At 44.3% G+C, this 23721-nt stretch overlaps 1 protein-coding gene and 1 long non-coding RNA gene across 2 annotated transcripts in view; one reads left to right on the top strand and one right to left on the bottom strand.

The window, feature by feature from the left end:
• Positions 1–19420, bottom strand: part of LOC112543569 (uncharacterized) — a 155931-nt gene extending 136511 nt beyond the window's left edge. Inside the window, exon 1 of the long non-coding RNA XR_012906915.2 lies at positions 19113–19420. This is a non-coding gene — a long non-coding RNA (uncharacterized LOC112543569). The remainder of the gene's footprint in view (positions 1–19112) is intronic.
• Positions 19421–19592: 172 nt separating this feature from the next.
• Positions 19593–23721, top strand: part of IRS4 (insulin receptor substrate 4) — a 31250-nt gene continuing 27121 nt past the window's right edge. The window contains exon 1 of the mRNA XM_006136217.4: positions 19593–23435. Coding sequence (XP_006136279.3) covers positions 19898–23435 — 3538 coding nt within the window. The 5' untranslated portion in view covers positions 19593–19897. The remainder of the gene's footprint in view (positions 23436–23721) is intronic.

The raw sequence follows: 23721 nt of genomic DNA, 5'->3' as shown, positions 1-23721 counted from the left end.
TGTTTAATTAACTGATCAGATTGTTTTGTTGTTTTATTATTACATATTTAGATTTGCTACACAGGAAATTCTCAGAGGCACATTTTTGGAAATGGATATAATCTATTTTTAAAAAAGGAGATACGTTTAGCTCAATCTAATCAGATTTTAACTCAAGTCCCAGTAATTCTCAGATATATAACATAACATTGATTATTATTATGGACTCTGTGACAGGGTTTCAGGCAGAGGGACTAAAGGCTTTCCTCATTCCCTGTCACACAAGGCTTGCCCATATTAAATGCTTGGTGATAGGGCTAAAGAGCAGGCTTCACTGGACTACTCCACAAGCAAGTGAGCAAGGTGGGGATAGAGAGAGCTGGTGAATAAGCAGAGCTATCGCTCTATTCCTTTACTCACTAGCCCAGGCCCCGGGCAAAATACAGTCCGCAAGCCGAATCTAGCTCACCACGACACTGGATCTGGCTCGCAGTGGGGAGTCCCAGGCAAGCTCCCTGCTTGCCTTGACCCATCTGCACGCCACTCAGAAAAGCAGCTGATGGACCATTTCTCTTTAGGGTTGCTAGGTGTCTGGTTTTGAACCGGACAGTCCAGTATTTGAGCTTTCTGTTCGAGAAACAAATTGAGAAAATATAAATGAGAAAATATAAATGTCTGGTATTTTCTAAATAAGATGTAATGTAGATTGTGATTTACAGTAATGTCAAGTGTGTCCAGTATTTTTGTTGAAACCATCTATCAACCCTATTTCTCTTTCACAACTGTGAGCATAGAGCGGAGAGGGAAAAGACTTCATGAGCTGCCCCATCACAATCTCAATGGCCAGTTCCTGGCCAGTGGGAGCTCCTGTTTGAAAAACAGGCAGCACGCGAAGTATCCCCCTTCCTCCTGTGCATAGTTATTCACACATGTACATGGCTCCTGCAGCCTGTGCAGGGGCAGGGCAGACAGGTAGGCTGCCTGAGAACCCTGCTGGGCTGCTGGCCGGGAGTCACACATGTAAGTCTCATGGCCAGAGCCTGCCTCTGGCACTCCAGCCCCTCCCTCCCCCTACTCTCTGCCTTCCCACTCCTGCCCCCCATCCCATATAACCCAAACCCTCTGCCTCCATCCTGCACTCATACCCCCTCGCAGATCCAGCACCCCAATCCTCTGCCCCAATCCTCTGTCCTTGGTCACTCACAACCCAAACCCCTGAACCCCAGTCCCTTGCCTCCTTCACCCAAACTCCCTTCCAGACCTCACTCTCCCTCCTGCACTCCAATCCATTACTCCAAGCTCCCTTCTGCACCCAGCCTCCATCCCAGATCCTGCACTTCCTCCACTAATATCATAGAATCATGGAATCATAGAACTGGAAGAGACCTCAGAAGGTCATCAAGTCCAGCCCCCTGCTCTAGGCAGGACCAATTCCAACTAAATCAACCCGGCCAAGGCTTTGTCAAGCCGAGACTTAAACACCTCTAGGGATGGAGACTCCACTACTTCCCTAGGTAACCCATTCCAGTGCTTCACCACCCTTCTAGTGAAACAGTTTTTCCTAATATCCAACCTGGACCTCTCCCACCACAACTTGAGACCATTGCTCCTTGTTCTGCCATCTGTCACTACTGAGAACAGCCTCTCTCCATCCTCTTTGGAACCTCCCTTCAGGAAGTTGAAGGCTGCTATCAAATCCCCCCTCACTCTTCGCTTCTGCAGACTAAACAGACCCAAGTCCCTCAGCCTCTCCTCATAAGTCATATGCTCCAGCCCCCCAATCATTTTGGTTGCCCTCCGCTGGACCCTCTCCAATGCGTCCACATCCTTTTTGTAGTGGGGGGCCCAGAACTGGACACAATACTCCAGATGCGGCCTCACCAAAGCCGAATAAAGGGGAATGATGACATCTCTGGATCTGCTGGCAATGCTCCTCTTAATGCAACCTGATATGCCATTAGCCTTCTTGGCTACAAGGGCACACTGTTGACTCATATCCAGCTTCTCATCCACTGTAACCCCCAGGTCCTTTTCTGCAGAACTACTACTTAATCGGTTGGTCCCCAGCTTGTAACTATGCTTGGGATTCTTCCGTCCCAAGTGCAGGACTCTACACTTGTCCTTGTTGAACCTCATCAGATTTCTTGTGGCCCAATCCTCCAATTTGTCTAAGAATCCTCCAATTTGTCATGGAAGAGTGCAGCCTTCAACCGCTTTCCAAAATCTTGGAGTGGTCCCACATCAAAAATTATCACCCACCCCTGCACTAGCCATTAGAGCTGAGTACACAGGAGGGAGTGTACTGTTTCTGGCAATGGACTAACACACTATATTCGCTACTTGCACAACACAGGTCCTAAGGGAACTGTGACTCAAAGGACTGCTTCTGAGTCATAATTTCTTTTTGAGCTCCTCCTGAGGTGGCACACCTAAATTCTATTCCATATTCCAGATTATGAGCAATGCCTTCATCTAGTCCTGATTTCTCAAACTGGCAGAAGAAACCAAAACATTTGGTGGATTTGCTGCTGAGAATTAAATACAGGCAGTCCCCAGGTTACGTACAAGATAGGGACTGTAGGTTTGTTCTTAAGTTGAATCTGTATGTAAGTCAGAACTGGCGTCCAGATTCAGCCGCTGCTGAAGCTGATCAGTTTCAACAGCGGCTGAATCTGGACGCCAGTTCTGACTTACATACAGATTCAACTTAAGAACCCCAGGCATCCCCAAGTCAGCTGCTGCTGAAACTGATCAGCGGCTGATTCCAGGAAGCCCGGGGCAGGGGCTTCCTGTAGTCAGCCACTGGTCAGTTTCAGCAGCGGCTGACTTGGGGATGCCTGGGGCAGAGCAGCTGGGGTGCTGCTGGGTTGGTCTAGTAGCGCCAAGGAGCGGTGCTGCAGGACCAACCGGCAGCGCCCCACCTGCTCTACCACAGGCCCGGGGCTTTGCTCCACGTCTCCCTGGTCTGCTGGGGGGGGGGGCACTAGCTGCGCCCCTGCCCAGCAGACCAGGGACACAGGGAGCAAAGCCGCAGTGGCGGCGGGGTGCTGCGCCTCTGAGGCTTTGCTCTCGCAAAGCCTCAGAGGCGTGGGACCCCCCCGCCTCCCGGCTTTGCTCCAGGTGTCCCTGGTCTGCTGGAGACGGTCCCCAGCAGACCAGAGGCACCGGGAGCAAAGCGGCAGCGGCGGCAGGGTGCCGCGCCTGTGAGGCTTTGCTCTGGCCGCCGCTGCCGCTGTGCTCCTGGTGCCTCTTGTCTGCTGGGGACCGTCTCCAGCAGACCAGGGACACCGGGAGCAAGGCCGCAGTGGCGGCGGAGTCCTGCGCCTCCCCGGCTTTGCCAGAGCAAAGCCTCAGAGGCGCGGGACCCCTCCACCTCCCCGGCTTTGCTCCAGGTGTCCCTGGTCTGCTGGAGACGGTCCCCAGCAGACCAGGGGCACCCGGAGCAGCTTTTCTCGCCCTGGAGGTCGAGGTGGCGGGACTGCTGCGCTCTGGGCGGTCCCGCTGCCTGCGAGCTCCGGGGCGAGAAAGCCCCGTTCGTAAGTGCGGATCCGACATAAGTCGGATCCGCGTAACTCAGGGACTGCCTGTATGGCACAGTGCACCAATTGGGTGATACAGGCAAACCTTGAAAATTACAAATTCCAGTGGTTTTCAAAAAAGGCAGTGACAATAAAGGGAACTGTTAATATCAATAATTATTTCATCTTAAATGTTGATTCTCCAAGTTGTTGTTAATACAACAAGAAACTTTAACATTTACAACATACCTCTTTGTAGTTATCTCAGTCAACATTAATTGTACAAAACAGAGAAGTAATCATTCATTGTGAATGACTTTTAACAGTTAAAGCATAATAATCATGTATTTTAAAAAATATTTTCTTTATTTACCTGGGATAAGGTTTGGAATCATAAATAAATGAAAAACATATCACTTAATCATCAATCAAATAATAGAAAAGATCTTTAATATTCAAGCTGACAATGAATGTTAATGTTAGCTACCTTTGGGTCATTATGTTTTTAAACCATTAAAGATATTGTAGGGATGTGGTGGAAATAACATGCTAATAAGGAACAAACACACTTTAATTCACTATGAAATAAAAAGCTAACAATAATTTATGATATTGTCAAGAAATTAAAATCCCATGCTGGAGGAAGTTAAATACTGGAGCAATTTATTTTAAAAGTTGATTATTGTAAACATGTTTATGGCAAACGGAGAGATTCAAAACATCCTTTTTTTCACAGTACCACAATGCTTCTTTGTTCCACTGTTCCAGATCCCCCTAAACAGTGAACATTGCTAAGCTTTATAAATCATTCATGCTAAGCATAACAAATAATTGTCTTTGTAATCAAGAACTATAAATAAATCTCAGCTATTATTCAGAGAAAGACTATAATACATAAACAGTTCAATTCTTATTTGATAAAGCAACATCTCAGAACTATTTATAACAAAACTGACAGTGCCATGGGCACCACACAAATATCTAGTAAATCTTGTCAACATTTTAAAACTACTCCATTATAGGGATGTAAGTGAGTAGTTTACTAGTTGACTAACTGATAAGCCTAGGTTTACCAGTTAGTCGAGTTGACTACTAACATTTCCCCATCCCTTGCTGCCTCTGTATCAGAATCTTGGGCCAGGGTTACATCATAAGCAGCAAGGTGGGGGTGAAAATAAATATATAAATAACAAATAAAGTAAAATAAAACAGCATTGCCCCTTTAAATGTGTGGAAAGTCAGAATAGGGATAGGAAGAGCACTAAGTCCCAGGGAAGACATTGCTTCCCCTTGCTCAGGTCTTTAAGCTTTTTGCCAGCAGCCATTTTGTTTTCTTGGTCAAGCCAGAAGGGGAGCTTCCCTGCGGAACCAGGTAAGCAGGAGGTCCGGGGGGGCGGGCAGCCTGGGCCTAGTTCCTGAGTGTGTCGTAGGATTGCCAGGTGTCAGGTATTTTCACCTTCTGGCAGGGAAAAAAAACAGAAAATACCGGACATTTTAGGTGTCTGGTATTTTCTGATTTTTTTTACCGGACAGGAGGCGAAAATACCAGACTGTCCCAGTCAATACTGGATACCTGGCAACCATGCTCCCCTCCTCCCCCCACCCCTTGGTGCTGCTGCCTCTTATCAGAAGCAGCAGCTCGGGTGGGGGGAGGCTGATATGCATCCCACAGAGTAGCCTGTCTGGAGCAAGCCTGAGCCTGCCACAGACAGAAGCTGCTCTGGCCGGGCAGGCCCCTGGCTAAGTCCTGGCTCATGCCAGGTCCAGGACCTACTTCTACTGTGGCCCTGCAGTTTAAATGTAGTAAGAGCTGTGCTGCAGATCGGCAGTGGGGATAAGTCCTGCACCCAGTGAGAGCCAGGACTGAGATGGGCTGCCTTTCCTTATCAACTGAGTAGTCAATAAAAATTCTATCGGCTACTCAGTTACCCAGTTAACCGCATCTTAACATCCCTACTCCTTTAAGGGGTGATATTGAGTGCCTCCTACTTACCAAGTGCCCTCAAATGTTACTGAAATCAGTGGAACTTGGAAGGCCTCAGCACCTTGTAGAATGGAATCTTAGGGTGTGTATATGCTGCAATCAGACACTGGTGGCTGGGCTGTGTCAGCTGATTCAAGCTAATAAGGGGTTGTTTAATTGTGATGTCGACATGACCATCCCACCATGCAGGATTCTAGAGAGCAGGCCCTGGCTCAAGCTTCTACATTGTAATTTAACAATTCATTAGCCTGATCCCACAAGCCCAAGTCAGCTGGTATGGGCCAATCATAGATTTTTAACTGCAATGTAAGCACAGTTTTAGAGGCCTCATCCTGCTCCCTAAGACCATGTTGTAATTGACTAAAATGAGCAAAAATTGGATCCTGGTTCATTAAACTTATTTCTTGTCTGCACTGAGGATTTAGTTGTTATGCTGGTGTAAACACCCAGAGTAGATATGCTATACTAGCATGTACTTCTCTCTGTTCTTCACAGCTGGACCAGCTGTGAGTGGCAGGGGGGGGGGGGGAGGGGGAGAGGGAGAGGAAGAGGAAGAGGAAGAGGAAGAGGAGGAGGGAGTGTCCAACACTTCCCACACCATCCTCCCAACACTGCGGTGCAGATGACCCCACTGGGACTTGCACTGGGACTGAGCCAGGCTGTCTTCCCTTATCGACTAATCGAGAAGTCGATAAAAAAAATCTATCGACTACTCAATTAGTCAATTACCCGCATCTTAACATCCCTAGCTCTAGTATTCTATTATTCTAATAAAGAATTCCCCTGTGTTGGCTTCATTAATTTTTGAGTTAGATAATTTTCACCTGTAATGTTTAGAAATTCCAATAATGTTTTAGTACTGGCAGCATATGTCACTCAAATTGAAGTTCCCTATGATCACACAACTTTTCTTCCTCCATATTGTAGCTATGTACATAACAATGCAGTTATTCTGTTCCTGGTGTGATTTTGTGGTCTAGAGTTGAAACCAATTAATATCTATCTTGTGCTTTATTTGTTAAGACATAGATCCATAAGCATTCAAGATAATTTTCTTCCAAGTTTTCAGTGACTCAGAAACAGATAATGCCATTTTTGGCATACAGGAACACTTCGCCTCCTCTTTTGCCCACTCAGTTCTTTCTCAATAGGCTGTAACCATTGATTTTAAAATTCTGCAAATCATCCCACTAGATTTCAATAATACAAACTAGATTGAATTTATGTGCCTACATGTGTAATTCCAATTCCTCTTGTTACTTAGACTCCTAGCATTGCTTTGTCAATTCAGAATTTCATGACAAGCCCATATACACTTACTTCCTTAAGACAGAGGCTGCTAAGCCATCTCATGTTAAAAACATGCTTAGTCCCACAGAAGGGAACAATTCTCTGTCAAGGAGAAGATAGACTCTTAAACTGAAATAAGCATAAGAAGTTAGATATACTTTGCAGACTTCTGACTTTCTCGCTGCTTTGCTAAAGCTATCATATCCACTATCAGGCAAGGACATGACTTACCTGTAGGATTGATAGGCCTTCCTCACAGAAGAAGTGAAACTCATAGGTAGTGTATTTTATTTTAGCTTAGTACATTTCTCAAGGTAAATCTAATGAGCCAAAAGGTATGGCTAAACTGCCTGGCAAAATACAGAATAGACTGTAGTCTTTACAGAGTATACATTCACAAATCCAAGAGGTATTTTATAAATTATGGATTTAGCCTCATGACAAATAGCCCCAGTATTAGAAAGGAAATCAACAGGATGGTGCATTTGTTAACGTATGGAGAAGCCCATGCTATGCCTGTATCAAGCTGGGCTTGTTCACTTTTTCTGCTTGTGAGCAGTAGCATTTGTGAAATTGGACCCAAATTAGGAATGTACTGTGCATCATTTTTTGTTCAAAGTTATTTAACAAAAAATAACGGTTCCTTCTCTTCTTCTTCCACCCTGCTTTTTCTCCAGAGACAATATTAAATTTTAAAATACAAGTTTTATTGTTTAAATCCTGCCCAGTATAATGGCTTTGAGATCCAGGAAACTTTTCAATTTGACACAGATTAAACAAAAATAAACCTCTATTTTTCTCAAAATAAAACTTTGCAAATAATTTTAAGATCACCATTAATAATAACCTCAAATCTAATAACAAATATACACAAGTGGGGAAACCAAATAAACACAGAATAAATTTAGTATTAATTCCTTATCCACTGTGAAAATGTTTTGTAAATTGACCATATGCATTTGAAAAACAACACACTGTTTGTGGCTCTTTTCACTGAATGGTGGCACTATCACCAATTATACAAACAGTACAGAAAATAAGCATTTGAGTATTTTCAGTAGACAATTACGTGATAGGATTACATAGATGGTGAAAGCTGTAAGACAGAAAAAGTACACAATCAGGGCCTGGTTTTCAAAAGTCCTTACCATCCACAGCTTTCTCTGAATTAAATTTCACAATTTTAACATTCAGACATTTAATCTCTTTGTTTCGTACAATCTTAAATTCAAACCACTGTATTTACAAATGGTATGAAGGTCAAGGTTTCTATTAGTTCAATACTCACAAACTTTAAAAAAAGAGAGAAAGAAATAGTTGAATTAAAAGAGTTTTTTAGTTTTTATCTCGTAACTGGAAAAATACATATTCAAACTACTTTGATAGATTGCTGGTTCTGCTAATTTATTACAAGGAAGTCCTAAGCCTTGTCTCGATAGAACCTTAGCTTTTCAGGGGCATTAAGAGATTTCATCTCACAATTCTTTTTTGAGATAGTTAAGTATTATATTTCTATTTTACAATTAGGAAACTGAGGCACAGAGTAGATTAGGTCATTTGCTCAAGGATGTATAGCAAGGTTGTGATGAACGATGAATTAAACCACAGTCTCCTGAATTTTAGTCTAGTGCCTTAACCACAAGGCTATCCTTCCTTTCTACTTCTGTCTTCCAACTTTTGCTTAAATATTGCCACAATTTCCCATTTTCTGATTTCGTCAGGACACAATGGGTAGTTATCTCTAAAAGCAGAATAGTCTGTCTATGATGTATTTATACAGAGTTTTGATTTCCTTTTGGTTCTTTGTGCTGATTTAGTTTCCTGTAGGGTTCTCATAGAACCCATATTGAAAATAGACCTGTACAGATGTTATCTAGGCCAGGCTACTTTGGAGCTGCAATGAGAGAATGAGACTCCAGGGTGAAGAGTTCTGGCCATGACTAAATCCTCCTCTGAATGGTTACATTGTTTTTTGTGATATTTATGAACATATTTAATAAAACGTTAAAAAATATCAAAAATAGCCATAAAATATTATTTTCATGAAACAAAATTAATTACTGCACCTGCAATATTGTTCATCCAAATTCTTATATGAGCAAAGTCTCAGATATGCATATATTATGACAGACTGACAATATCCTCTATTATCCTGAGCACATTGGATGGAACTAAGATAAGGTTTAATTTAATTCAGTAAAGTTGATCAAATTAGGGTTAATACTTTTGGGACATGTATTAAAAATTAATTTATTTGTGTGCTCTTGTGGCATTGTATGTACCTCCTCTAGCCAGGAGGGGATATATTAATGTACTTCCTATATTATCAACACTTTGAAGCCACTGACCTGGAGTGGGAGAGGCAGAGAGAGAGTTAACACTGGGGATGAACAAAGAAAGCAAGTGGAGAAAAGGTTTTTTTTGATAAACAGTTGGGTTTTAAACTGGTTCCTTCCTTATACAGCAAACAGACTGGACCCTTAGTCTTTGAATGTCCGAATCCTCAGGACAGATTTCAAGGACTGGATGCTTGTTCTGAGCTGAAGCTATAGTGCAGTGTTTCTTAAACTTTTTGAGACCACGGAACACCAAACAATAATATTTTTTTATGCGGAACACCTATGAACATTTTCTTAAAAAAATTGTTGTCAGACAAAAAAAGACAAAAACAAAGAAGAGGTCGTGACACACCCGTGAGCTGTTCACGGAACACCAGTGTTCCAGAGAATATAATTTAAGAAACACTGCTATAGTGAATCACTAAGCATAAGGAACCCCTTAAGTGGGGGCTTGAAGGGCTGATCATGTCAGAATTCATTACAAGATTAGTGTTAAATCTGAAAAATTGATTAGCATATGTGTAGATAAATTTATTATTTTAATATAATAAGAAGTGCTGTGTGGTATCTTATAGCTATTATACCTAACTATCTCTAAAGTGAAAACAAACACATATCCTTGGGCAACCTGTCTTTTATCAGGAGGACCTGACCATGGGAGGCCTATGGGCACAAAGTGAATTGCTCCGTATTAGGGCTGAAGATTACAGAGTAATCAGGAGTTTGGCAAGATCAAAACTGTAAAGTCAGAGTCTATTAGCAAACTGAAGAGGGTGAGGGTCAGGCAATGCCAGGGTCAGCAATGATCTTAAAGCAGAGACAGGAAACCACAATCAAGGTAGTTCAAGAGCCAGGTGTCTGGGATTAGATTAGTCACAGCAAAGAACAGCAAGTAAGCTCTACAGCTGAAGCACAGTGGAGCTCTAAACTGCTCTGAGCACTCAGGCTACGTATAGATTGGCATGATTTTCCGCAAATGCTTTTAATGGAAAAGTTTTTCCGTTAAAAGCATTTGCGGAAAAGAGCGTCTAGATCGGCACGGACGCTTTTCTGCAACAGCACTTTTTGCGGAAAAGTGTCCGTGCCAATCTAGACGCGGTTTTGCGCAAGAAAGCCCCGATTGCCATTTTTGTGATGGGGGCTTTTCTGCGCAAAACAATACGGCGTTGTCTACACTGGCCCTCTTGCGCAAATGATTTGTGCAAGAGGGCTTTTGCCCGAACGGGAGCAGCATAGTATTTCTGCAAGAACACTGACAATCTTACATGAGATCATCAGTGTTCTTGCGGAAATTCAAGCGCCAGTGTAGACAGCTGGCAAGTTTTTCCATAAAAGCACCTGCTTTTGCAGAAAAACTTGCCAGTCTAGACGCAGCCTCAGAGAAAAGTTTTCGTGGTTTACATGGGTAGTATCTGCCAGTCAGGGCATCACAGCAGGGTGTTGCTCATGCAGTTAGTGTGGGACTTCCTGTAGGTCTGAGCCTCTCAGTACTTCTGGTGACATCTTAAGTGGGGCCCTGGTGGTGATGAAGAAATAGCACCTCTCTTAATACTCCCCCCAAGACTTCAGTTCTACATCTGTAAGTTTTTCCATCTGTACTGAGAACAAACAGTAAAGGAAGGGAATTGTGCATCTTGGAAATACTTCTATCAGAAGCAAGAAGGACATATGTCTCTACACAGGAAAGACATGGGGAGCTTGAAGCCTAAGAGTGGGTACCTGCCCTTGCTGAAAAATAGAGGGGATCTACAAGTGCACATATAAACTGCAAATGATTGTTCAAACCAAGTAATTTGAACATGTATAGCCAAAGTTGTCTATGTGTAAAAACTTGCACATAAGGAAAATGAAACACTTGAACTGCAGGTGCATTTTAAAGCCCAGATTTTGGCACTATGTTAACCTCTGCAATAGTCACAGCTGGATGATTTGGAGAGCATTTGTTTTTTAGTAACATTTCATAGGACTTGATTTGGACCACAGAGTGGTCCAGTGATTAAAAAGATTTGATTTTTTTGTTTTTCAGTAGTTTTCACTCCCAGGCAAACACCTGAGTATAGGGAGGCTAACTGTTAGAGATGGAAAAGAAGGAAACTCAAATGATTATCAGCTCTTATAGTATTGCATACAGTTGCATTTACTCTGTTATTTATCACTATCTTAAACAACATCTTAGCTGCTCAAATTCTCTGTTTTGAGGGCATGTATTACCAGCTGATACTACTTCTCTTTGTGGAATTTCACTTTGGATATCATGGGGGCCCCTTAATTTGTCTCTTGCTGGTCCTGCAGCAGATGATGTAAATAGCTCAGCATTTTGGATCAATGTGACATTTCTGTCAAACAGTGAAATCTTAATTATGCTACTTTGTAGAAGTGATGACAAGCTATAGTAAATGACACTAAAAATCATAGTTCCAAATTGTGGACATTTTATAATAAACACGTATGCAGGTGCACAATGGGGTGTGCGAAAAGTGTACAGAAACTGTAATGACTGCAACACTAAGGCAACCTAGCTGCAGCATCTATGCATAAGGGACAGCAGGAACTGCTTCCATAATGCACTGTAAAGAGAACTGCCTGGCTTCCATACTGCACTAACTGGAGAGCTGCCTGGCTGCACTGCACGAAACAAGTTGTGCAATTGTTTTAGGATACTGAAGCCTCAGCAGTCCCATTGCATATCGGGCATAATTCTTTTCTGAGCTCTTCATGAGATAGTGCAGCTTTTTACCATCTCCAACTTAGGTCAATTTGGTCTTACAGAAATAGAAATTAAGAGTTGGAGAGTGAGTTCTGACTAGTAAACCTTTATGGTTGAAGTAGAACAAAGTTGCATTCCAGACTAATAGTCAGAGGTAATAGGATGGAAAGGTAAAAAAAAACCACTGACATATAAACCATTTGTGAAAGTTGCCATAGTAATATTTCACTGATAGCTAGTACTGAAATTAACATCCCATCCTAGTATATCTAGAAATAAGGGCTTAAATTCAGCTGGAGCTGTCCACAGTGGAAATACAGCCGCTCCCTGAGTTGCGAACGGTCGAGTTATGACCGTTTGCACTTATGACCAAAGCTCCCATGGAGCGGTCGTAAAGGCGGTCCCCGAGTTACGAACGCGACCCGCACTTACGAACAGTGCGGTTGTGTGTAATTCAATGGGGTCCGAGTTACGAACAGATCGAGCTATGGCCAAGTGCTTGGTCTATAACTCATTTGTAACTTGGAGAGAGGCTGTATGCTAATTCCTGAAAATAATCAGCGTTTTTCTTGCGCAAGAAGGGGCAGTGTAGACAACTCCTGGCGCAAGAGCCTCTTTCGCAAAAATGGCAACTCATCGGATATGCAAATGAGGCTCAGTGATATTCCAGGCTTAGCCTCATTTGCATATTTCTGGCACAAGAACCTGCCAGTGTAGACATAGACCCACTGTATGCAACAAATTGCTCTCTTAAGCATAGTTGATTTAAGAAAAGATTTAGAATGATTGAATTATGCATAGATTATGGATATGTGATTTTTCTGAATCCATACCAGAAACTGTGAATAAAGCAATGCTAAGAAATTATAGAGAGAAAAAAATTAAGTAGAAAACATTGATGGTGCAATGCTCTTAGCTACGCAGTGACACAGCTTAGTCATGGTTGCTATCAAACAAGGCCAGAGATCTATGACCAAAAAAAATATAAACAATAAAAAATCCTTTATTTTAAATTGTTTCTTTACTTTCTCTCACATAAATCAACAACGAGCTATGAGGAACCTGGAAAAAAAGATAGCTTCTCAATCTACTGCTTCAAACTTGATAACATATATATTTATTTTAAATCATTTTAATTTTTTCATATTCAAATAACATTTACAGTGTGAAAAGAAATCCAAACATGTTAAAATTTGAAAATACACAGATCAGACACCCAAATGACACTGTAAGAGAAAAATGAAAACATGGAATGAGTATTTACAAATCAGTTTAATGTAATTATGTACTAATCATAACTGTATGGTTAATGCATGATATGTTTTGTGTGTTTTAGCTGTGAATTTCCATATCTGATCACATTTGAATTTCTTAAGATAATCATAAAAACATAAGAATGGTCACACTGGATCAGATCAATTGTTCATTTATCCCAGTATCGTGTCTTTCAGCAATGGCCAGTGCTAAATGTTTCACAGGGAACAGAACATGGCAATTACTATGTGAGCCATTCTTTATCATTCAGTTCCAGCTTCTGCTGGTTAGAGATTTAGGGACACTCAAAGCATGAGGTTGTATCTCTGACCATCTTGCTTAATACCTTATAGCCTAATAGCCCTAGTCATGAACCAGGATCTAGCTGTGCTTGGCAGTGTACAAACATAGAGAGAAAAAAAAAGATTGTCCCTGCCTGTGTTCACTCTAATTTTTTCCACTCCTGAGCAGAATGAATTTTCTTATGTGTACCAATGTCAAGGTAATGTGCAACACATCATCTTCAAATTGGTTCACATAAAATTCATGTAGCAGGAGTGGTGCCAAGAAGCTCTGAGTGTGGGAGGGAGCTCGGGACTGGGGCAGAGGATTGGGGTTTAGGAGTTTGAGGACTCTGGTTAGGGGTGCAGGCTTTAGGATGGAGCTGGAGTTGAGGGGCTCAGGGCTGAGACAGAGGTTTGGGGTACAAGGGCTCTGTCTAGAGGAGCAGGCTCTGCAGTGGGGTTGGGGTGAGGGGTTTTGGGTGCAGGAGGTGGGGGCTCCAGGTTTGCAGAGGGGCCCTGGGGTAGGGGTTGGTGTGCGGGGGTATAGGGTTCAGGGCAAGGTACTGGCTGTGGCTTGGGAATTGGGGTACAGGCTCTGGGCTGGGGGTGTGGGTTTTGAGTTCGGATAGAGATGAAGACTTTGGGGTGCAGGAGGGTGCTCAGGGCTGGTGAAGTCAAAATGGGACCAGTGGGGATGGGCTCCACTCCGCTGGCCACAGCAGTACAGTACTGGGGCTGGCCAGAAAGGGCTTCCTTCTGCTGGCTGTGGCAGATGCAGGGCTTGGGAGAAGTATCTCTCCCCACTGCAGCCTTGAACAGGGCTTAATGGCAAGCTGCGTAGCTTAAGGGGAACTTAGGTCCCTGCCACAGTGGGCTTTCAATCTAAGGGTGAGATAAGATATTTGAATACAATATCTTTCTCAGAATTGATATTAATACAGATACATGGGAAAGTACAAAGAAATAATGAGATAATATTGGTCAGCAAAATAGGCATTGGTCTCAGCATACCAGCAGCCTAACAATTGTCAAGTTTTTTTATAGATATCACAGAAGAGGAAAGTTTTAAGGATGGTTTCCACGCAGGATAAGGAGGCAGTTTTGAAGATGTTTATTGGAAGCTCCTACCAAGCATGGGAAAAAGCATGAAGATGCCTGTTTGAAAATTTAACAAGTAGGGCCAATCACAGGCAGGAGTTGACATTTTGATAATGAATGATGGATGATTGGTATGGTGGGGATAGGCAATGAATGCCTTTGAAATTGAAGATAAGTAGCGTATGTGTCTACGTCTACACTGGCGCGTTCTCACACAAAAACTCTTTTGCGGAAGAGTTCTTCTGCAAAAACTCTTCCAGAAGAGAGCATCTACACTGGTATGTGCTTTTGTGCAAGATATGTGTTTTTGCGCAAGAACATCCATACCAGTGTAGATGCTCTCTTGTGCAAGAAAGCTCTGATGGCCATTTTAACCATAGAGTTTTCTTGCGCAAGAAATTCATGTTGCCGGTCTACACTGGCCTCTTGTACAAGAACAGTTGTGCAAAAGGGCTTATTCCTGAGCGGGAGCATCAGAGTTCTGGAGCAAGAAGCACTGATTTCATACATTAGAACATCAGTTTACTTGCACAAGAACACGTGGCAAGTATAGACAGGCAGCAAGTTTCTGCGCAAGAGTGGCCGCTTTTGTGCAAGATCGTGCCAGTGTAGACACAGCCTGTATGTTTGATGTACCAGAGAAGGAGAAGACAGCACAAGGATGCAAAAAGAGGAGTGACATAGTCAAAGTTGCAGGTTAGGAAAATGATTTTTACAGCAGCATTCTGAAGGGATGTTTTTACTCTTCTATTACTGATATTTATTCAACCTTAATTCTAAATATACTTGAATATAGTATCTTTCTGAGAATTGATAGTAAAGATGAGAATGACAGCTGGCTGTATTCCAGAACTCTATGGAATGCTTGAGACTAGCAGGAAACACTTTTGCCTCCATTACACTGTTAGGTAAATACCACTTTACTGAATCATAATAGTAAGGAGGAACTGAAATTATCTTTATTCTTGGCTGTTACACTTTATGGACATGATTGTGCAACTCTTGAATGGAGTAAAGCTGGCTCAGCCTGCTCCTACATTGACTGACTGCCCCCCACTGACCCAATAAAGGGATGTATTGAAAGAGGAAGGGGACATGAGGAAGGCAGGTAAGGGGTAGGAAAGAGATCCACTGTTCTCAACTGGTGTAGTGTGTAACTTTTGTAACCAGCTCCCTGACAATCTCTGGCCCTGTATTTTAACTCAGAGACATATTATCTAGCCAAGAAGAAAGAAGAGGGAATTGGAATGTATGTGACACAAATGTCAATTCATGATTCGTTTGTAAATAAATGCCAAGATCAGGGACCTAATGCTGCCTTTTCAGAACTTGTCTTCTTGCATTTGTCCAGTATATGCTTTTAACTTATTCTACTGTCATGTTTTGTCAGTACTTTATGGAGCTCAGTCAAAGCTTCATTATGGCATTGCCATGCCATGACAATATGTAGCTAAATAGCTTGAAGACATCACATTACAACAAAATATAATAATATCACAATATATGTAACTAATAAGGTCAAAATGTCATTGTGCTATGGAAGTGGCACTCACTTCCATATTGCGCAGAGGGGATGTAAAATCCCATTCAATTGGTTAACTGGTTAAATATAATGTGTAACCAGTTAATCGATTAAAGGGGGGCTAGAGTGGGAGCTGCTCCGGCTCAGGCCCCCGGGCAATCCAGTTAACTGGAACCAGTAATCCTCTCCCATTAAGTGATTATAACCAATTAACCACATCCCTATTACACAAGAGGGCCACATAAATCTGAGCACAACCTTGTGAGACCCAAACAGATTTTATTTTGTATGTACACTATTTAGATAAGTGGTTGTATACAGTATTACCTATTTAAAAATAGAGAAAGAAATCAGTTAATAAAATGTCAGAATTATAGAAAACAGTAAAGAACATAACTAAAATGATATAAAACTGACAAAACATTAATGAGTTACATTGTTCAGAAGCTTCAGGGGGTAGCCGAGTTTGCTATTTTTTCCCGTACAGGCTAATAGTCTGGTAGCACTTTATAGACTAACAAAACCAGTAGATGAGCTTTTGTGGTACAGCCCACTCCTTCAGATAACTGGAGTTTTGAGTTTAGGATGTGCAGATCCAAAATAAATAGGAGAGAAGGGTTTTATGTATTTTTTATTTATTTTGGATCTGCACATCCTAAACTCAAAACTCCGGTCATCTGAAGGAGTGGGCTGTGCCCATGAAAGCTCATGATACCATCTACAGGTTTTTTTAGTCTATAAAGTGCTACCAGACTATTTGTTGAGTTATATTGTGTTAAAGTAGGCAGTGGGCCTTACAAAATAGTCTGGTGGGCCATATACAACCCATCTAGGTTGCTCATGGGACAGGCACCTATATGCTATGGCAAATTGGTACCGTGTTGGCATTAAAAAAGTGAGACCTGCATGAAAGTGATAGAGTACTGTATACAAATGAAGATCTGTGTATCTTAACGATGATGTGCTGTAATAAAATGGCATTTTGCTATGTTAGAACACAATACATCTGTACACTTCAGCACAGCATCTAAATGTCATATTGTGTCAAAACAGTGACAACTGTCTAAAAATGATTGCATTTGATTAATCCAGTGCTATGTAGGATCAAAATTGTGGCACACTATCAAAAGTATATCAGGCTATGTCAATACAGTGATACACTATGTCAGAACAGGTGACCCACATTAATACAGCATCAAAAGACAACTACATCATGTTAAAACAGGACTGCCCAGTATCATAAGAGTACTTCACCATGCCAATATGCCCTTGAAACTCCCTTACCAGAGGTGTGATGCCGTTATTAAGGAGAAGTTCCTGTGCTAAAGAAGGATTTTGCTGAGATTCATTGTGGCACTTCTACTCTTGGCTTAAGATCTGGCTTACTTCAAAGTACTGGTGGCCTCTGAGAAATATTTATTTGATCTTGTGGGGATCTATTTCACCTTGCATTTGAAAAAGCTGGTTCAGTTTTCTGTAGGTGGGGGATTAGTTGGTGTCTATATATGTGGGTTAGGTTAGTGTGGTATAGACTTCTTGAGGTCTGAATTTGCTGTGTAATACATTGAGTGGGGCTGGGGCAATGGTCATTGTTTATATGACACATGTTCCTGTGGGATTGCGTAAACTGTGTGGATTTTGAGGGTGGATCAGAAGGAACAGTCACTCCGTGTATGTGGACTACATGCTCAGGGGAAAGTGTGCACTGTGTATATAGAAGAGGTGGACCTAGGAAAATGGTCATTGTATGTGTATGGGGGATGAGGGGAAGTTTCTATGGGATTGTAGGCATTGTGCATTTATGGGTGATAGTGGGGCCTATAATGCAGGTGGACCTGTAGGAGTGAGTGTACTGTGTGTGAGTATGGACGTGGTTGGGTCTGTGGGATGGTATGCACCATGTATACGTGTGGGTTGAGTCTCTTGGATGCACTGTGTGAGCGGGCAGCGAGCCTGTAGTTGGAGTGCACTATTTTGGGGAGAGCAGGGGGCACAAGCCTGAGTGGGGTGTACTGTGTGCTTGGGGGGACACACTGGGGGATGAGCTATGTGCATTGGAATGGCAGATGGGAGGGTCCCTGTGTGCCTGTGCATATGTGCATATAAGCCTGTGAGTGGAGAGTGTTGCATGCATGGCGGGGGTGGGGGAGCCTGTGTCTAGAATGCACTGTATGCCTGGGGGTCTCAATCCTGTGGGTGAGGTGCACTGTGTGGCAGTGAACCTGTGGATGGGGGTGCTTTGCACATTGGGGCAAGTGCGTACATGAGCCTGTGGGAGCCTGTGCTGTATGCAGGAGGATGAGCCTGAGTGATGTGTGTTGTAAACCTGTTGGGGGGGTACCCTGCATGTGTGATTAGTGACCATTTAGGTGGGGTATGCTTTATACATGGGGTGAGTGCTGTGTGCACGGGAAGGGGGAGCACATGTGTGGGGTGTGCTGTGTGGGGGGATGAGCCTGTGATTGGGGTACCCTGTGTATGTGGGGGTGCCTGGGAATGGGTTGTGTGCATGGGAGGGGCAAGCCTGTGGGTAAGGTGTACTGTGTGCGTGTGAGTTGAGCGTATGGTACAGAGGGATGCGCTGTGAGTATGCGGGGAGCCTGTGGGTGAGTATTCTGCGTGCACGGGACGGGGGAGGAGGGGGAGGAAGGAGCCTGTCAGGAGCGTGCTGTGGGCGTGCGGTGACCTGTGGGTGGCTGTGCTTTGTGCATGGGAGGGGCGTGCGCCGCGTACGTGTACGTACGGCAATGATATACTGTGCAAGTCTCAGTGTGGAGGTGGGTCGGGGGCGGACACTGAGGGTGGGGGCGAGGAAAGACCCTCCTCGTCTATCCTTCTCCGATGCGCTCTCCGCCCCTTGACGCTACGGCCGTGTGTTTCTGCGCCCACGGCAGGGGCTCCCACCTCCGAGCGCTTGAAGCAGCAGAGACGGTTGCCTCTGCACCCGGCCCCAACGGTCGCTCGCGCGCCGACGAGTTGTTTACTTTCTCAGCAGCTTCAGTCACCCCAACCCCCGCCACAGGGTCCCGCCCCACTTTCTGTGGTTGGCTCCTCCGGCGGCCAATCACTGCTGCTTCTACAAACGGGCCGAGGGGGCGGGAAGGTCTCCTTTCAAAAAAAAAGTTGAAATAAGGTACCTCAGTCGGAGGTGCTGATTGGACGGGGCAGTAAGAGGCTCAGGCGCTGACTGGCAAATCCAGCTGCTAATTACGCTACATCCCCCGCCTTCCGTTGTACTCGCTCCTTCACATACATGCCAGATCCCGCCTCCGCCTCCCGTATCTTTGTGTGTGAAACGCTGATTGGACAATACGCCCATCCATCTGCCAGTCGCCATAAGCACCGCCTAATTTTCACCCTCTTTTCTCTGTCAGAAGACTCCTACCTTCCCGACGGACAGAAGCTGTTGCCGATTTTGATTGGTTCAAAGCGCTGCCGATCCACCCGAGCCTCTCCTCTCTCTGATTGCGCACAGACCAAAAATACCCTTCTCGAGTCCTGATTGGGCCACGTAGAAGCTGTTCGTCTCTGATTGGCCTATTCCCCTTTCACTCCAGGGGAGGCCGTTCGGTTCCCCATTCTCACCCTCAGTTCTACACACAGAAACGCGGACGACCCCGCCCACGGCTGGTTGAAGCCGCGCCCCGTTCCCTGTAGTCGCCCTCCTCCCCTCCCTTGCAGCGTCACGTGATGTTTTCGCCGTGGTGCCGCTGAGGCAGCTTGTGTGAGTGAGAGTAGCCGAGCCCGGCGCGTTGTGACCGGCCGGGAGCGGACGAGCGAGGGGGGCCGAGCGTTGCAGCCACTGGCGAGCTCGTGAGCGGAGCTTTCCGGCGCCTCATGTCCAGCCGGCCTTGGAGGGCGCTTCCCCTGTGAGGGCGGATTCCCCCCACCCCAGCTCTCTGGACCTTGCCTGGCCCCTAAGATGGCGAGTGGGATGAATGGGCCGGGCGGAGGAGGTGGAAGTACCGCGGCCGGGGGCGCCGAGTTGGAGCTGGGCACTCGGAGCGCTGGAGGGGAGCTCGTTCTCTGCCAGGAGGCCGGGGTGCCTAGGACTGCTACTACGGCTGAGGAGCAGCAGGAGCTGGGCGAGAGCGGCCCCTACCCGGCCCCTCAGCCGCACCACCTGCTGCTGCTTCTGAAAAGATCGCCCAGCGCCTCCCTGTGTCTGGTGCAGGAGGAGGAGGTGCCCGCTGCTACGGCCCCGACAGGACGAGGGGCCTCTACCGGGCGAGGTAGCCAGCCAGCCCCCACAGCACGAGGGGCGCCTCTGCCAGCAGCTTCTTCTGTGGCTCCTGTTGGGGATGACGTGAGGAAATGTGGCTACCTGAAGAAGCAAAAGCATGGCCACAAGCGCTACTTCGTGCTGCGAGCTGAGAGCCACCTCGCCCCAGCGAGGCTTGAATATTATGATAGTGAGAAGAAATTCAAGAGCAGCCTGAGGGCAGCTGCAGCTGCTAGTGGGTCTGCTGTCCTTTGCTGCCCCCCTCCCAAGCGAGTGATCCCCTTGTACCAGTGCTTCACAGTCAGCCGGAGGGCAGATGCCAAGCATAAGTTCATCATTGCCCTTTATACCAAGGATGAGTACTTTGCCATGTTGGCTGAGAATGAGGTGGAGCAGGAGGCTTGGTATCAGGCAATCAGTGAGCTCATGAACCAGAGCAAGAAGGGGTTCTTGGAACAGGAGGATCAGACAGATCAACAGATGGATGAGGATGATGAGCATTATGGAACTGCACTTAGGCCAGGCACTGTATACAAGGAGGTGTGGCAGGTTAATGTGAAGCCCAAGGGACTGGGACAGACCAAGAACCTCACTGGAGTGTACAGGTTGTGCCTATCTAGCAAAGCCATCTACCTGGTCAAACTGAATTCAGAGGTACCTGCTGTCCACTTGCAACTAATGAACATCCGCCGCTGTGGGCACTCAGAGAACTTCTTTTTTATTGAGGTGGGCAGATCTGCTTCCATTGGACCTGGTGAACTGTGGATGCAAGTGGATGATTCAGTAGTTGCCCAGAACATGCATGAGACCTTTCTAGAGACCATGAAAGCTCTCAAGGCCTTTACAGAATTCAGACCCCGCAGCAAGAGCCAGTCGTCTGGTGGTGGCAGTGGTACTAATCCTATCTCCTTCATCACTACTAGGAGGCATCTGGGCAACCTTCCTCCTAGCCAGACTGGCTTGCAGAGAAGATCCAGGACTGAGTGTGTTACTGGAGGGACTCCGCCCACTGCCAAGAGTAGCAATTCATATCGCTTCAGAACATCTAGTGAAGGGGAAGGTACAATGACCAGACCTTTCAGATCAGTGACTGGGAGTCTAATCCATCTGAACACTGCAAGGATGAATTTGGGGCGGCAAGAAGGGAGTGGAAGGTATGTCAGAGCAGCTTTCACCTCTTCTTATCATACCAGGTCTGCTTCTCTCCCAGTGTCTCATTTCCCCTCTACTACCAGCCCCATTAGTGTTTCTTCCAGTAGTGGCCATGGATCTGCCTCAGACACATTAACCAGGCCTTCCAGTTCATCTGTCTGTGGGTCCCCAAGTGATGGGGGCTTTATCTCATCTGATGAATATGGTTCTAGCCCTGGGGATTTCAGGTACTTTCGTGTCAGAAGCAATACTCCAGATTCCTTGGGAAACACACCACCTATCAGAGAAGAGAATTGTTTAAGTGAATACATGTCCATGAATAAACAGCCAACAGATGATAGCTCAAGGGATGATTATATGGAAGCTGAAAAGTGCTTCAGAAAGAGAACTTATTCTCTGACTAAACCAACTTCTGTAACAGTGCAACAGAAAACAACACAAACCACGGCTTCTTTAGATGAAGATTCTACGGGACGACACAGACAGTTACTTTGTTCTGACTCACCAAAATTAAAAGAGAACCATGAAACTGACTATAGTGATACTACCCTTAATTCTGTATGTAGCCAAAGCAGAGGTAAAGCCAGGGATGATGGATACATGCCAATGATGCCAGGAGTTGCATCGTCACTCACAAGCAACAGTGATTATTTGCCAATGACTCCTAAAAGTGTGTCTGTCCCCAAACAGATTAGTAATTCTTGGTCGTCATCTCAGGTGGACTCCAGAGGATATATGATGATGTTTCCTCGTGCTAGTTCTTCACCTGTACGTAGTCCATTAGCTGGATTTATTTCGAAAGGGGGTAATGAAAAGATGACAAATGAATATATGGATATGTCCCCTGGTAATTCAGCAGTTCCAAAACAGCCCAGTGATTCAAACTGTATTCATAGCAACTCTGTTTCCAAAGGTTTCAGTTCATATTTCTCTCTGCCGCGAAGCTTTAAGACGTTATCCGGTCAAAACGGAGATCATAACGAATATGTTCCAATGTCCTCACCTGGAAAACTGTTATATGGTGAACATGAAAATGTCAAATGTGTGAACAGTGAGCCATTAGCTAATGGCATTTCTAAGTCATCAGTTGTGAAAGTGTCAGAAGAAGGACTTGCACAGAACAGGGCTGCCAGGCCTACAAGACTTCCCTTAGGTACAAGAGGAAGTAATACTATACCGAGAATGTATGATCGAACAGTTCCACCTGAGCCAGCTAGCCCTGGTGAATACATAAATGTTGATTTCAGTGAAAAAGTAAGTAATACCCCGTATTCTTTATCTGCAGAAGGATCTCCATCATCTCTAGGATCCAGTAGTGACCACAGACAGTCACCACTTTCTGATTATATGAGTGTTGACCTTGATGTGCAGTCACCAAAAGTAGCAAAGGAACTATCAAATTCTTTAACAGATATTTCAGTTTATGCAAGTTCAAGTATTCCTAGAGACCAGCCAAATGACTATGCTAGACTTTCATTTGATACTGCTTGTGTTAACAGTACAAACAGTAGGACTGATGATTACACAGAAATGACTTTCAACATGGCAACGACACCACCTAGGCCTTTTACTGCAGAATCCAGTAATGGTATGAAGATTGATAGTCCTTCTTCCATTGTAAATAGACTATGCATTGTTGACAGATATTCTGGTAGCAGTAGCTTCTCTGTTCCTAGCTCTGATCCTCCCTTGGGACCTAAGGTGATTCGAGCTGACCCACAAGGAAGGAGGAGGCATAGTTCTGAAACGTTCTCTTCTACTGGGGCTGTGACTACTTCCTCTTCTTTTTTTACTGATAGTAGCAAAAGACACAGCTCTGCCTCATTTGACAATGTTTGGTTAAAACCTGATGAAAACATTTCTGATGGTCACGAAAGCAAGATGTCCAGGGATACTTCAACTGGATTTCAGAATGGCTTAAACTACATAGCTTTGAATTTACATGATGATTCTGTGAACTGTGAGGCAAGCACTACTACATCAACTTGCCATCTCCAAAATGGTACTTCGAATTTGGACAGTGGAGCTTATGTAAGCATAGATTTCACCAGATCTGATGGCTTGAAGTGTAACTCTGCAAGAAAAGGTTTGTAACTTTAAAAATGTTTTCATATGAGACTTTCTAGTAAAGGAATTTGTCGTCATTGATACAAACATAGTATTTGCTTAACGTATATTTCAAAATGGGGAATTATTACTGTATATTTCTGTATGTCTTTACATTTGTTTCTAGTACCATCACAGTGTTCTAGACATTGAAGAAATGCATAAGTTAGTCTCTGGCCTGAAAAGGTTATCTGTATCCATCCTACTTGCATATTTTTCTTAGCAGGTTAAGTATTGTCCAGCTGTGCTCAAGCTGGACTATATAC

This window comes from Pelodiscus sinensis, chromosome 13 (genome assembly GCF_052426305.1).
Source record: "Pelodiscus sinensis isolate ZL-2025 chromosome 13, ASM5242630v1, whole genome shotgun sequence".
Taxonomy (NCBI): Eukaryota; Metazoa; Chordata; order Testudines; family Trionychidae; genus Pelodiscus; species Pelodiscus sinensis.
The sequence above is the reverse complement of the archived record's forward strand: the minus strand, read 5'-3'. Positions and strand labels throughout refer to the sequence as shown.